This window comes from Petaurus breviceps, unplaced genomic scaffold (assembly GCF_028583685.1).
Source record: "Petaurus breviceps papuanus isolate PSGF00001 unplaced genomic scaffold, PetGlider_PUasm1.0 175, whole genome shotgun sequence".
NCBI classification, from domain to species: Eukaryota; Metazoa; Chordata; class Mammalia; order Diprotodontia; family Petauridae; genus Petaurus; species Petaurus breviceps.
In genome coordinates this window covers 17,905,378-17,921,357 of record NW_027185764.1, presented here as the reverse complement: position 1 = coordinate 17,921,357, position 15,980 = coordinate 17,905,378, and the positions used below count along the sequence as shown (strand labels likewise).

Here is a 15,980-nt window from a genome sequence, read left to right as displayed (position 1 = left end):
TTTTTTGATCAGTGGAGAGTAAGTGTTAGTCTTGTGGGAGGAAATAACTTGTAATTACACTTTTTTAATAGGAGGTGCATCTCTCTACATGAATAGAATTTCACGTCTGGCCAAACACACAGCGGCATCATTTTCATCACTCTTAGTTCAACTTTTTCAAGTTGTTTTAATGAAGTTGGGTTACGAATCAGAGAATTACAAATTGAAAAATTACGAATCTAAAGATTGTGAATCTAAAAGTTATAAGACGAAAAGCCATGAATCAAAAGGTATTTAACAAATTTTCTTCTTTTCCCACCAAACAATGCTTTAGAGGTGGAGAAAACACTGTACTTTTTCTTATGGCTTTTCATCTACATCTTCTTCTCCTGCTGTCAGTGCTATCTTCTTGCGGCTGTTTTTTCTGAGCTTATTGATACTAGTTTAATTTCTTTTTAAAGCTGAACATTGACTGTTACTTAAACAGTTGTGTCAAAGTATACTGCTATAATCTATCTTTTTCAACACTATTATTCCTTGATTCATTTTACCTTTTTAAAACAAAGGTAATTGGTTAAATGGATTGATTTTTAGTTCAGGACCTGTGTGTTGTGTTTCTAAACTTTTTTTTTTTAACAAGGTTTTTTTAATTTGCTGCTGGCTTGGGGAAATTCAGTTTACCAGTCTGTGCTATTTTTTTTAAGCTTTTAATAATAAAGCCTCACCAGCATTCACCTGTATTAGGTAGAGCTTCAGATATCCATTTTAAACTATCTTATTACACTGGCTTCATGTAAAGCTAGAAGAATTTGAACTTGAGAGAGATGAATTTTTCTAAGCCTGTTTTGCATGTATTGCAGCTCATTCGAATTACTGTGGGTGTGTGAATGTAAAAGAGTTTCTCAGAGAGGATGGTCACCTCAGTGTAAATGGTGAATCACTGTGTAAGTATGGCTTTATCATATGTGTGAAAACTTCAGTTCTGCACAGGTTATAATTTTTTAGTGACATGATTAAATTACATGAGTGACACATGCCACATGTCAGTATCCAGAGCTAATATCCATTATTAGGTTAAGTAAGGGACTTATGTTTAAATAATTATGGAAACAGCTGTCAGATTTCACTTAACTGATTGTTTTTGTTTTTTATGAATTGCTATTTGACATGACTGGAAACAGGTCTATTGATTGACTTGCTTGCTTATTAATTTGTTAAATTAATGCTTAATTGTTACCACAACCAACAGGTGATGACTGTAAGGGGAAGAAACATCTTGAAACACATACAGCAACCCACTTGCAATCTTCAAGGTCAAAAAGGGTAGCAAGGACCATTTGGCACACCTTTTCTTACACAGGTTGACTCTTGCACCTTTTTTGTTTTTCTTTTTCATCAGTATTTCACAAATGTTAATCACTCATTGCTTTGTTTTTATAAAACCTTCTAAGGATTTTAAGTAACAGTAACTCACTTTTCAGTAGCTCTTTGAGATTTGTATAGTTGTTTCCTCACAACTGCTCTGTGAGAGAAGTACTAAGTAGCTTCAGATCCATTCATAAACAGTCAAAATAGAAACTTAAGCTAAAAATATAGATAAATTTGTAGATTAACTGTTTGTTTAATTTATGTAGTGCAGGATTGATGGATAAAACTCAACTTTGTAGGGAGGTTTACATAAAACCAAGTTAATTATTCTTTTTGAGATACAGTATTTGCAAATAGCTATGTATCTAAATTGCATGATATAGAACATTTATGTTAAACACATTTTGCCTTATATTTGCAAAACTTAATTACCTCTTTCAGTCTTAACTGGCAATATTATAATATAAGTCAACAAGGTGTTATTTCATGAAACTATGTGCTTTTCTATTTATTTTTGATTCCTATCTTTCATGGAGAAAGGGAATAGTTAAAATAAAATTGTTTTGTGAGTTACCAAATAAATGTACAATAGTTGGATAGATGACTTCTTTATTCTTCATTAAAAGCCAGTTATTACTGGGATCTTTTTATAATTTGAGTCCACAGATTTCAGGCAGTTAAAATTAATGTGTATATAATGTCAATGCCACTGTAAAAGAGAAACAGTAATTAAGGAATCTCATAAGTAGCCACAAACTTTACATACATGTCATTTTGATGTAAAGTTTTTTATGTTGTGTTTTGCTGATTTTTTTTCCTCCCTAGGGGAGAAGCCATGAAAAAAAAATATCATTTCCCCAAGAGTATTATGCTGATTTTTCTATGAGTTAATTTACCTTAGAATATTGCCTTCTCCCTATCATAAAATTTGGTAGTACTATTCTCAGATATATAAAAGAATTCTCCAACAGAATTATGATGAAACTTGGATTTTAGGAAATACTTGTTAAAGAGACTGGCGCATTGTAGGCATTTTAGTTGTATAAGATATGAAAAAGTGTAGAATTGAAGAAAAATTATTCTGATTCATAGCAAGTGCTTTTTCATATTGCCAGTCAATTTCATTGAGTTTCTATCTTTCTTGATTTATAAATAATTTTATTTTACTGAAAGCAAGGAAAATCCTTTGACTTAATAAAAATAGAGAATGGTAAAATTTAAAAATAGCATCCAAATTTATTGGTATCATAGATGTGTCAAGTGGAAGAAGCTGTTCTATTATGCATTTAGAGGATGGTGTTCTGGTTGTATTCTCTGTGTGTGCACTCTGCATACACCTTTTGTCTGTTGTAGGTTACTTTTTGATGCAAACACTACAAAGGATTGGAGCAACAGGATGGTTTGTGTCCAGGAAGGTGTTGTCGTTTCTTTGGTTGGCTATTGTTTCTCCAGGTGGTTATCTTTGGCTTTTTATGCTGCATGATCTGAAAGGCTTTTGGAAAATTTAGTCTTTTTCTTTGTGATCTGATGCCTTCCATTTTGGCTTCTTGAAATAACATTTTTCAATCATTACTACCTAGAAATGCTAACATCCTAAATTTCTAGTTGCATAAGCATTTGGGGTGTGTGTGTGGGTGTTGTGTGTGTGAGAGAAGATTTGAGATAGCAAATTCATCGCTAGCAGCTTGATTTCGGTGTAATTGAAGTGCATGGATTTAATGCTTTAAATAAATGTTTCTGCTTTTTCATCTTGTCTTGTGCATCTGTGACTTAGGTTGCTCTGTGGTTTTCCTGTTAACCACTGCTATATGACTTAGTCCTATTGTGGTGCATGTAAAAATCCTGTTCACAGATTTTCTTTGATCATCTGCTTTCAAAATAAAATGCTTTTTTTTGTTATTGCTTGTTGCTTGGTTGTCACCAAAGTGTTCCACTTAGATGCTTTGATTTCCTTAGAACAGTTCTGCTTTTTATGTTTTATTTTTAGGGAAGGTAGCCTCTGGACTATTTTGGTGGCTAGGAACCGGATGGTACCAATTTGTTACTTTGATTTCTTGGTTAAATGTGTTCCTACTTACAAGGTAAGGAAACCTTTCCTCTAACATCAATTTTAAGTTTCAAAAGAGGGGAATAATTTTGCTATTAAAATTCAGTCACTTTAATTGTGGGTTAAGAATCATGTTTGGTAAAATGTATTGGAGAAATCAAAATCAGATAACTTATGTGGGAATTTCATAGAGTAGGGAATAATTCAGGTCCTTCTTGAACTTGATTCAAGAAAATTTTAATTACTCAGGTACTTCTCCTATACTCTATAATTGGGTATGCAGTGTCTTACATGTAGTAATAGAGTCTGTTGATTGGTGTCTTGAACAATCCAAGACAACATTACAGTAATGTCAGAAATGTGTCAAATACATGGAGGAGAAGGATATAGAACGAATCACTAGTATATGCAGAATTCCACTTATTAAAAATGTATTATCCGAGCAACTTGATGAAACTGAAGATTTGTGCAGGGAAGTGTTCATTTACTCCTCTATGTCTTTTCTTATCTGTACCTAGTTGATGTTATCAATAGTTGGTGAATTTATGCAGATACTAATCCATAATAATAATTACTATTACATTAGAAATTTATATTTATTACTACTGCATTTCCTAGGTTATGTTTCTCTTTTTATGAAATTGAGCAAATGGATCAAAATCATGTGCCTCTAGGAAACAGCAATATTTTTTAAGGCCAAGGATGTTTTATATAAAATGCTTAGAAGGACAATCAGTGTGGTGAATATTATTATTATTACCCCCCCCCATTCCTTCTCTCTTCCTAACTTTTCCTCCCAATCATTAAGACTTGGAACTTCAGTGTTATCTTCCACCCTTGTCTCAAATCCTAAGTACATTCTGAGGCCAAGTCCTTTCCATTTTACCTTTTTAATATCTCTTGTGTGTTCCCCCTTCTCTCCTCTAGCACCACCAGTCTGTTGCCAGGAAGGTATAGTCCCCTCGTGCTTGGACTGTAGCAATAGCCTTCCAGTTGACTTCCTTCTCTCAAGTCTCCCCTACTCCAGTTCATCCTCCACTTAACTACTGAAATGATCTTTGCTAGTCTAACCACGTCATTCCCTGATTCAGTAAATTCTAGTAAATACAAAATCTTCTAGGGTTTAAAACCCTTTATAACATGACCTCTTCCCTAGCTTTCTTGCCACTCCTAGCTACCTATTCTTCAGTCACTGACACTGGCTTCCTTGCTGTTTCCTTGCACATGATGCGCCATATCTCAACTCCATGTGTTTTTCCTGGCTGTCCCCCATGCCTGGTATCCCTTCCTTCCTCACTTCCTCCTGCTGGCTTCCCTGGATTCCTTCTAGTCTCAATTAAAATCCCACTTCCTCAAGAAGCCTTTCTTCATCTTATTTTTAGTACTTTCCTTCTGAGATCATCTCCAAGTTATCTCTTACAGAAGGATATAGATACACATACAAAGACACACACACACACACACACACACACACACACACACACCCTTATGTCTTATTTGTTCATAGTAGTTTACATGTTGTCTTTTCTCATTCACATGTGAACTCCTTAAGGGTAGGGACTGCTTTTATTTTTCTTTGTATCCTAAGCACTTAGACAGTGCCTGGCACATAGTAAGTATATAATAAATGCTAGTTGATTTATTTTTCAACTTTTGTTTGTTGCAAGTTAAACATTTTCATTTTTATTTCCAGGTGCCTTCCAAAAATTTGCAAGTTGTTACTGTTACTTATTCCACTTTTACTTTTGCTAGGTATGTGAAGTTTGTTTTCATTTTAAGTTGATTATTCATGTTCAATTGATAATTCATGTTTAATTTTTAAAGATTTTCCCCTTCATTTTCTAGTTAAATATAATCTCTTGTATAGTTTCTTGAAATTAGTCTTTCTAAACTTTTTTATTTTTGTTTTTAACTAAGGTATAGGCCTTTATTTATGGAACATGGAAAGTTTCCTTTCACTCCTGCCTATATTTAATTGGACAAGCATACACAGAACACAAAGGATAGATGAGTCCAGATACTTCTTTAAGCCTGATTCTTTCCACGTTCATCAGCCTACAGAGGTAAATTGTTTGAATACTTTCTTAGATGGATGACTCAGTGTTTTACTCCACATGCTAAATTAGTCAAATTGTTAGCCAATAATATGGGGGGAGCACTGTTCTTTGAATTTATTGATAAAATTTTCAAATAAAGAAGCTTTGTGCCTTCTTTCATATTCTAAAGGAGTCCTAACAATGCTGACATTCCCATTCCTACCCCCATTATTTAGCTCATGTTTGATTTAATTAGCAATTAAAAATTTTATTTTATTGGAGGAAAGTTCCCTAAAATGTTTTATAGACAGCCTTTTAAAAAGCCTTTATTTGCTAGGGTTTTAACAATGGATTTTCCTATTTGAACTGTTTTCTAGTATTTTACCATGCCAGAGAAAGGACAGGTGAATAAGAATCCTTTGATTCTAAGATCCTTTTTGATTTGGACCTTTTTTTTAAAAGGAAGTTAGTAAAATGACTTCAACATTGTCTTTGAATTTGAAATCACTCAGAAATAATAATGACTTCAACATTGTCTTTGAATTTGAAATCACTTGGAAATAATACTGTAAAAGTACCTACAGTTGTATCTTGGTAATATTTGTAGCAGTAATCTGAATAACTAAGTGTTTTTAAGGAACAAACTGAGTTATGAAGTAGTAAATATTCTTCTTTTTTCATTATGACAGATCTATTCATTTTATTTTTCTAGTTCTGTCAGAGACCTGCTCAGCAGACCAGAGTATGGTATTACGGTATTTTCTGACACTGCAGCAGAGATGATAAGATTTTTTATTGAGATTATTTTTAAAAATATTAGAAGAGAATCCATTTGTGATCGTTAGCATAGGTTGTTTTTACTTTCTCTCTAAAGTTAGACATTACTAAAAATGTATATTAAGTTACTTCATGTTTGGTGTGATACATTGTGACCAAATGAAATTAGCAGTTGAAAAGTTTTGTGTGTTTTGAGATCATTAGCTTTAATTTTCCATTCAGCATGTTTGTTTTTATCTTTAAGATGGATTTTATGACTTTCCAGCAAGAAAATGAATTCCGTATATTGAAGCTGGAAGATCTTCTTGCAAAACTGTCCGAAAAGGACAAGGTACTTAGTTTTTCCATTTTACCAATAATCAACTTCAATTAAAGTAATTTTTAAAAATTCCTTGGTAATTATTCAAAGAATTTTAATGCTTTTTGTTGTCGAACCTTTTATATTGTCCTTATGAAAGTATGTTTGTCAAAAACTCTTGAGAGTGACTTGGGTTTTCATGCTTAGTAAGCAGTTTCCCCTATTTTTGTTTCTTGATTCTCTTTGGTTTCAGTATATATTTTTGAGTTCATACTATGTACCTAGCCCTGTGCTAGAGCTGTGGGATAGTGTAAGATAGTACTGTTCACATGATTCCAGTGCCAGCACTAATAAATGAAACCTTTAGTACTCTGTAGTTAGTTTTTTCATTATAATACCAGAGGTGGTCATGTGCATGAGCTATGTGCTCTGTATTGTCATTGTTCAACAAACTATTCAACAAAGATTTATTAAGTACCTATTGTGGAGGGAACTAATATATTAGAAATATACCTATGTTATTCCACCTCTAAAACAAATTGAATTCCAAGTTTGGACATGGGAGAGCATTTATAGCATATCACTAGCCATTTTATAATGTTGGCTCTCATAAAACATGTATGGACATGAAAAAAATTTTTTCCATATTATCCATGTCCAAGAAAAAAAATAAAAGACATAGAAGAGAATATTCTTAATTCTGCAACCTGAGTCTATCAGTTCTTTCTCTGGAGGTGGATAGCATGTTTCACCATGAGTCATTTGGAATTATGATTGGTGATTTTGTTGATTAGAATTCCTGAGTCTTTTAAAATTGATTATCTTTAAAACTGTTCAGATTTAAAGCTATTACTACATAGATTGCTGTCCTGGTTCTGCTCACTTCACTTTGTATTAATTCAGACAATTCTTCCTAGGTTTTTCTGAAATTATCTCTGTTATTATTTCCCCCCTTTTTTTTTTGGAGGGGGGAGGGCAGGGCAGTTAGGGTTAAGTGACTTGTCCAAGGTCACAGGGCTAGTGAGTGTTAAGTGTCTGAGGTCGGATTTGAATTCAGGTCCTCCTGACTTCAGGGCCAGTGCTCTATTCACTGTACCACCTAGCCACTAATGTTATTTCCTTTTTTTAAAAAAAATTCAATTTTCTTTTAAGTTTCAGATTCTCTCCCTCCTCCAATCTCTCTCCCACCCATTGAGCAGGCAAGAAATAAAAACTCATTGTAATTTGAAGCCATTACTAAATAAATTTCTCCATTAGCCATGTTCTATAAAAAAGAAAAAGAAAAAATAACACACTATCAGTAGTTTTCTGTCTGAAAGTAGATAACATTTTTCATCATAAGTCGTTTGGAATTATGGTGGGTCATCGTGATCAGAGTTGCTAAGTCTTTCATAGTTATTCATCTTTACAATATCACTTTTACTGTGTAGATTGTTCTTGTTCTGCTCATTTCACTTTGCATTAGATTATAAAGTCTTCCAGGTTTTTCTGAAACCACCCCCTTCGTCATTTCTTACAGCACAATAGTATTCCATTATATGCATATACCATCACTGGTTTATTCATTCCCCAATCGATGGGTATTTTCTCAGTTTCCAATTCTTTGCTACCACAGAAAGAGTTGCTATAAATATTTTTGCTTATATGAGCCCTTTTCCTCTTTGACCTCTTTGGGGTATAAGCCTAAAAGTAGTATTGTTGGATCAGAGAGTATGTATTAGTTTATTTATTTTTTTTTGTCTTTTTGGAGGGGGGAAGGCAGAGCAGTTGGGGTTAAGTGACTTGCCCAAGGTCACACAGCTAATAAGTATTAAGTGTCTGAGGTCGGATTTGAACTCAGGTCCTCCTGACTCTAGGACTGGTGTTCTATTCACTTCACTACCTAGCTTCCTCTGTATCTATAGTTTAATAACTTTTGGGACATAGTTCCAATTTGCTTTCTGGAATGATTGGAATAGTTCACAGCTCTGCCAGCAGTGTGTTATTGTACCTATTTTCCCCTTCCCCTCCCGGATTATAATTTTCCTTTTTTGTCATCTTAACCAATCTGATTGGAGTGAGATGATACCCCAGTTGTCTTAATTTTCATTTCTCTGATTATTAGTGATTTAGAACATTTTTTTTTTTTTTGCTATGGCTAATGATAGCTTGGAGTTCTGCTCTGAAACCTGCCAGTTCATATTCTTTGACCTTTTATCAATTGGGGAATGGCTATTCTTCTTATAAATTTGACTTTGTCCCCTATATATTTTAGAAATGAGACTTTTATCAGAGAAACTTTGCTGCAAAAGGCAAAAATTCCTTTATCAAACAGTTTATGTGGTATTTAAATGTTTGAAAGAATATGCTTGTAAATGCATCTTCCAAGGGAGTTTATTTATAGCTTGTTCAATCTTTTTTTTTTTTTGCCTTTTGGAGGGCAATTGGGGTTAAGTAACTTGCCCAAGGTTACATGGCTAGTTTTTTTTGTGTGGGTGTTAAGTGTCTGAGGCCAGAACTGAACTTGGGTCCTCCTGACTGCTGGGCACCGGCGCTTTACTTACTGCGCCACCTAACCGTCCCTCAATCTTTTTTTCAAAGATAGAGTTACTTAAGTGTTCTATTTCTGTTATTAATCTTAGCAATTTCTGTTTTTGTAAACATCTATACTTTTTATTCAGATTGTCAGTTTTACTGGCATTTGTTTGGGCAGAATAGCTCCCAATAATTGGTTTTATTTCCTTTGGTTGTCAGTTCAGCTTTTTCCTTTTTTTTTTTTTTAAAGCAATTGGGCTTAAGTAACTTGCTCAAGGTTACATGGCCAGTTATTTCTGGGTGTGGTGCTAAGTATCTGAGCCCGGATTTGATCCCCAGGTCATCCCGACACTGGAGCCAGTACTCTTACTCACTGAGCCACCTGGCTGCCCCAGCTTTTTCCTTTTTGATGCTGGTAATTTCATTTTTTTTAAAATAAATCAAATTAGCCAATGATTTATCAATTTTCTTTTTTATTTTAATTTGCTTACTTTCAGTTTATAACATTCAATTCCACAATCCCTTGAGTTTCAATTTTTCTCCCAGCTCCTACTTTTATTTCAGTGGGTATTTAGGTTTTTTGCTTTTAATTTTATTATCTTACTCTTTCAACTTCAGGATTTCTATTTTGATGTTTAATTGAGAGTTTTTAATTTGCTGGTTTTCTTTTTTTTTATTGTATATCCAATTTGTTGATCTGTTCTTTCTCTCTTTTCTTGATGTATAAGTTAAGAAATAAAAATTTTCTCTAAGTCCTACTTTGGCAATATCCCACAGATTTTGGTATGCTGTGTCATTGTTGTTAATTTATATTCTTTAAATGTGGGAGGGAAATGAGAGGTGTAGCAATAAATTTTGTTTTCTCTATTTTCTGTAATAATTGTTACTTTTTATCTGCTGGGTTAAGTAGTTTTCTAGGCATTTTAAATAACTTGTTAAATCCCTGCATATATCTTTGCAACATTGTCTAAAAGAAGTGTCAGCTGATATTTAAAATAAGTTTTTTGAGAGTACTTTTATCTTGGTATCCTCAGTAGTTAGCACAGTGTCTGGCACATAAGTGCTTAATAAATTTATGTTGATCTGTTGATATGTTTTTCAAAAGGTATTACAGCTACAGTGGACTCTATTACCAACTCAGTTAATCCAATAACACTGTCTTATTGGTTACATTGTATTAGATTTTAGATATATAAAGTGAAAAGACCATTGTCCTTAAGCCACACACCAAAATATGACAGTTTGTAATGAAAGGAAAAGCTTTTTCTAAATGATAGTGCATAAGGATTGATCAAATCCTTAGATCTCAAGAATCAAAGAATTGGGAGAGATTCTTATTCCATCTTCTGTTTATTCTCATAATCTCACCTGTTCAGTTATGATTGTAGATTTAATCTCAAAATCACAGTATTAAGCCTTACCATAATGTAAAGGAAAATTTCACCATGTTCTAAGATACCCAGCTACGTAGGATGGACATGGTCTGTTAAGGACCAAATTATTCACTAGTAATAATGCTAACTCTTTAAAGATTAAAGTGTGATTCTTTTCTCTTTCCCACCCTTTGACTTATCCTAGTGGCTGCTTTTTAGTGTTTTAGGATTGTGATAATAAATTCAGTCAGATTATTTCCATCTTTGGTTGAAGTGGTTTTATTTCAAGAATTGAGGAACACAGGCAAATGGTTTTTCCATTATAGGTTTCCTGTGGATGAAACCTTATTAGAACTTATGCCTATCCTGGCATATGTTTCTCCCCAGTTTAGCTAATACATACTTAAAACGTTAAAAGATAAATGTGTACATTCTATATTTGGTTATTGTTCTTATATTTTTCAGCTTATCCAAGAAGAATTAGATCAAACCAAGTCAAGAATAATTAGGTATGACTACTTTTAATATGTTTTGATTCTTAGGCACTTTTTTCCTACTTGAGAAAAACTGGTGATTACAGAAGGACCTGTATTGTTTGTGTCAGGCTTGATTTTAATTGAGTTCATGACATAGTTTATGTGATCAGGACATGCATGCCTCAATCCCACTTTGGATGACACCCAATAAGACACTGAACTTTGGGGCAAATTTATTCTTTGGTACTGCCTAAGGCTTCTGTTGGTGGAATGTCTTCAGAGTATTTTGGATTACTGTGAACAAAAAGTAGGGTTAATCACAAGTGCATTAGAGAATTACAAAATAAAGATTTTGACTCACTCTATAGCAGCTTTGTAACTCTATTGGACCTGTTCTAGTAAAGATGGAGAGGCTTGTTCTAAAATCTTTCTCAAAACAGAAAAGATATGAGGTGAGGAGAGAAGAAGAGGGGAAGAGGGAGGAGGGAGAGAAAGAAAAAGAGAGGGAGGGAGATAAGAAAAAGAGAGATCCTCAGATCTTCAGACTGTAGGTTGAATTATGAAATCCCAGGATATAGGTGTCAAAACCTGTTTTTATTGTCCCTTTTGTTTCTTTAATTTAGCATTAGTAATTGAGGTTTCTTTTTCTCTTAACAGCATTATCATTACACATATTTACAATAGTTTTCATTTGTGGACAACATGTTCTATTTTCATGTGATCATTTTTTTTTGTAAGATGTATTATATCTTCATAGTCTTCATTTTTAGTGGCTTAATTTATTTTTGATATTTGATGTAGTGTTGGAGTATATTTAACTTCAAGTTATGTAACATGTTTTTTCTCCATTTGGTTTACTAGTGGAGTTGATGAACGACAGCATCTCCTGTCCAAAGTTAAGCATCTAGAACTGGAACTGGGTCATTTGAAATCAGAATTATTAACTTGGGAAGGCTTGAAGACTCGCTGTGAGAAAGCAGAGGCAATTCATGAAAAAGTAAGCATTTGGTTATTGACATTTTATGATCTGAGATATTAAATGTGTGTATAAAGATTTCTTAACTTAATGAAGTTCTTTGTTAATTATTGTTGCATATGTAGTTTTCAATATTGCATTATTGAAAACTTCTAAATGTATTCATTGATTTAATGGTGGAAGGAACCTGAGAGATTATCCAACCCAAGACTTATTTTTACAGATAAGGAAACTGAGGTGAATAAAAGGTAAAATGATTTGTTTTAAAGTCATATACCTAGTGAGAGCAGAGCTGGAGTTTGAAATGAAGCATTATGACTTCAAATCCAATTCTGTTTGTACATGCTTTATTTTATAATTGCAAACTTTTCTGGCAACATCTGTAGTATTGAGGCTAGGATATATGTCTTATAAATGTAAACAGATGGAATTTTTTTTCCTGAGCTTTTGAGCATATTGACTTCTTAAGCAATGAATGCCAACTGCATAACAAATTGGGAGCAGGCCTCCTCAGCTTAGCAATGGATCTGGAATACAGGGGCACATGGATTTATGTATTAAAAGAAAGTAATTAATGAGATATAAACCAGGATAGTTTAGTTAATCTGATTTCTATTTGGAGAAAAGATTAGGGACTTTCCAAATTGGGAGTGATAGAATGAAGAGGTGCAATTCCCTAAAATCAGAACAAGAGGTCTCCCTCCCCCCTGCCCTCCCCACCCCCCCCACCAGGGTCTGTATTCAGAGGAACTAGGAAACAGTAAATGATTGACCAGTATGGGGCCAGTTTTCAGGTAAGACATATAGGTTACTTGTGATATGATTGTGAGAAAACTCTTTTCATCCATCTTTGTATCTGACTGAGTTTCTAGTCAACATAACCTAGGTCCTTAGTTAAGGCTCTCGAAGCAGCAGGTGGAAGTGGTACAGCTTCACAGACAGAGAGGACTAGGTGTAAAGAATGCCATAAAGTTTTCTCACAATTACCAAAATTGAATAAGGTTTTTTCACAAGACAGAAATTGGACTAGGCCCATAATTGAATAGAAAAGGGAACTGAGCTAGATCCAGAATTGAGTCACAAGATGGAGTCAGCGTAGTTCACACAATTCTCTCAATGGCCTTTCCCTTTTGCTTATTTTTTGGGGGAGGGAGGGGGAAGGCAAGGCAATTAGGGTTAAGTGACTTGCCCAAGGTCACACAACTAGTTAAGTGTCAAGTGTGTGAGACTGGATTTGAACTCAGGTTCTCCTGACTCCAGGGACAGTGCTTTATTCATTGCGCCACCTAGCTGGCCTTCAACGGTCTTTCAGTTGGGGGTATGTGTGTGTAATGGTTTCAAGTATTGGTCTCTGGTACAGTACTATGGGAGATTGCATTAGTTTCAGGAAGGTCACTGAGAGTATACCTAGATCCTAGGTCTCCCTGGCCTTCTTTCCTTGTGCTGTCTCCTGCAGGGAGTCCTCAACTCCTGGAGTGACCTTTACTTCAAAATCTGTCTCCTCCTGTTTTCCTCAGAAAAGAATTTCCTGTATTATGTTAAAGATAACTTTCAGAAATATTGAGATGGGGGCGGCCAGGTAGCACAGCGAGTAAGAGCACCGGCCCCAGTGTCAGGATGACCTGGAGATTGAATCCCAGGCTCAGACACTTAGCAACCACCCAGAAACACCTGGCCGTGTAACCTTGAGCAAGTTACTTAACCCCAATTGCTTAGGGGCAGCCAGGTGGCTCAGCGAGTAAGAGCACCGGCCCCAGTGTCGGGATGACCTGGGGATCGAATCCGGGCTCAGATACTTAGCACCACTCCCAGAAATAACTGGCTGTGTAACCTTGAGCAAGTTACTTAACCCCAATTGCTTTAAAAAAAAAAAGAAAGAAAGAAGTATTGAGATGATGAGATGCTCTGAAATAATTAGTATCAAAATTTTGACTGTATCATTTCAGAAGTTAAAATTGATTCCAGAATGCCAGCTAACAATTATTTGAGTAGAATATCTGTTAGCCAATACATTTTGGATTTCATTAACCATTATAAGTTTGTTACAAATAGGTTTTGTGGTGAAAGTTGAAGACTGGGTTTTTTCATTTCAATTCAATGTAGTATTAGACAGTTGCTATATTGAATACACTAGTGATAAGAAGATTGTTAAGACACAATCCTATTAATATGAATTGGTGTTGAAGTTAGGGAGGGAGTGTAGACATGCAGAGTACTGATACAAGAAGAAATGGGATAGATTCAAGCCCAGGCAAAGTGTTGTGAGAAATTTCTGGCGACAGAAATACTTTTAGCTCGGGTTGGGGGCAGGGAGTTAGTCAACAAGCATTTATTAAGCCCAACTACACTTATATGTATATCACACACACAGAGCACATATGACATATATACGCATATTATATGCCCATGTATACATGTGTGGTATGAATATGCACACACGTGTGGTATGTATATACCATGTAGTCTGTATTTTTTTTAATGTGCATATGGCATATAGTATATGCCACGTTATGTGCTAAGCACTGGAGATACAAAGAAAGGTAAAGGGCAGTCCATATTCTGAAGGAACTAACAGTCTGGCGAGGTGAAGGTATTGTGGGGAAAAGGCTTCATGGAGAACGTGACTCCTGAGATGGAGCTTCAGAGAAGGGAAGACTTCAACAGACAGGCTGGGAGAGTGGAATCTGTTCCAGACAAAAAGATGATAAAAATTTGTTTCTTTAGTTTTTTTAAATAAATTTTATGTTTATTTTTAGTTTATATCATTCATTTCCTCAAGATTTTGAGTTACAATTTTCTCCCCATCTTTCCCCAAAATAGTGATCCCACTGCATACCCCCACCCCCAATTTGCTCTCTCCTATATCCTCCCCCAGTGCCCCTCTGACTTTCCAGTAGGGCAAGATGGATCTCTATACCCAAGTGCCTGTTTATCTCATTTCCCAGTTGCATGTAAAACACACATATATATATATATATTTTTTTTTTCTCAATTTGATTTTAAAACTTTGAGTTCCAGATTCTTTCCCTTCCTCCCTCATTACCCATCATCACTGGGAAGATATGCAGTTCCATGTAGGTTGTACATGTGTAACTACGCAAAACATTTCCGTAGTGGATATATTGTGAACGACTGACGATATTTCCCTCCCTCCTATCCCGCACCCCACTTGTTCTATTCTCTACTTTGACCCTGTCCCTTTTCAAAAGTGTGTGTTTCTAACTTCCCTCCCCCCAACCCACCCTCCCCTCCATCATTCCCTTTCTATCCCTTTCCCCCCTACTCTCCTGTAGGGCGAGATACCCTATCTAGTGTGTATGTCATTTCCTCCATAAGCCAAATTCAATGAAAGTAAGGTTGACCCATTCCCTTTTGCCTTCCTGTTCTTCCCCTCCATTGTAACAGTTTTCCCTTGCCTCTTCTATATGAGATAATTTACTCCATTCTTTCTCTCCCTATCTCCTCTCATTATATTCCTCTCACCTCTCAATTTCACTTTCTAAGTATTATCCCTTCCTATTCAATTGGTCCTGTGCCTTCTATGTATAGCTGTACAATATACACACACACTCACATATGTATTCACATGCCCATATTCCCTCCTATATATGTGTGTATGATACATATATATGTGTGTGTATATACATACACACACACATATATTCCTTTCAACTATCTTCATACGGAGAAAAGTCTTAGGAGTTTCACATTCATGTTTTTCCTTGTAGGCATGTAAATAGTTCAAATTTGATAAGTTCCTTATGATTTCTTTTCCCTGTTTACCTTCTCATGCTTCTTGTATCTGAATGTCAGATTTTCTATTCAACTCTGGTGTTTTCAGCAAGAATGCTTGAAAGTCCTCTATTCCACTGAATAACCATATTTTCCCCTGAAACATGATACTCAGTTTTGCTGGGTAGGTGACTCTTGGTTTTAATCCCAGCTCCTTTGACCTCCGGAATATCATATTCCAAGCCCTTCTATCCCTCAATGTAGAAGCTGCCAGGGCCTATGTTATCCTGATTGTGTTTCCACAATATTCAAATTGTTTCTTCCTGGCTGCTTATAATATTTTCTCCTTGATCTGGAAATTCTGGAACCTGGCTACAATATTCCAAGGGATATTTTTTTGGGAT

The 15,980-nt window shown here is 35.0% G+C and overlaps 2 protein-coding genes across 21 annotated transcripts in view; one reads left to right on the top strand and one right to left on the bottom strand.

The window, feature by feature from the left end:
- Positions 1-15,980, bottom strand: part of PRKAR1B (protein kinase cAMP-dependent type I regulatory subunit beta) — a 716,155-nt gene that overhangs the window by 443,575 nt on the left and 256,600 nt on the right. The gene's annotated exons all lie outside the window — the stretch shown is intronic.
- SUN1 (Sad1 and UNC84 domain containing 1) overlaps positions 1-15,980 on the top strand; it is a 70,584-nt gene that overhangs the window by 39,643 nt on the left and 14,961 nt on the right. For 12 of the 20 annotated variants that reach the window (XM_069084857.1, XM_069084851.1, XM_069084850.1 and 9 more), the window contains 10 exons: positions 72-269; positions 840-923; positions 1,229-1,339; positions 2,701-2,799; positions 3,335-3,428; positions 5,088-5,146; positions 5,312-5,457; positions 6,452-6,538; positions 10,858-10,901; positions 11,730-11,865. In XM_069084857.1, coding sequence (XP_068940958.1) covers positions 72-269; positions 840-923; positions 1,229-1,339; positions 2,701-2,799; positions 3,335-3,428; positions 5,088-5,146; positions 5,312-5,457; positions 6,452-6,538; positions 10,858-10,901; positions 11,730-11,865 — 1,058 coding nt within the window. The remainder of the gene's footprint in view (positions 1-71; positions 270-839; positions 924-1,228; positions 1,340-2,700; positions 2,800-3,334; positions 3,429-5,087; positions 5,147-5,311; positions 5,458-6,451; positions 6,539-10,857; positions 10,902-11,729; positions 11,866-15,980) is intronic. The other 8 variants (XM_069084859.1, XM_069084863.1, XM_069084858.1 and 5 more) reach the window with 4 other exon arrangements.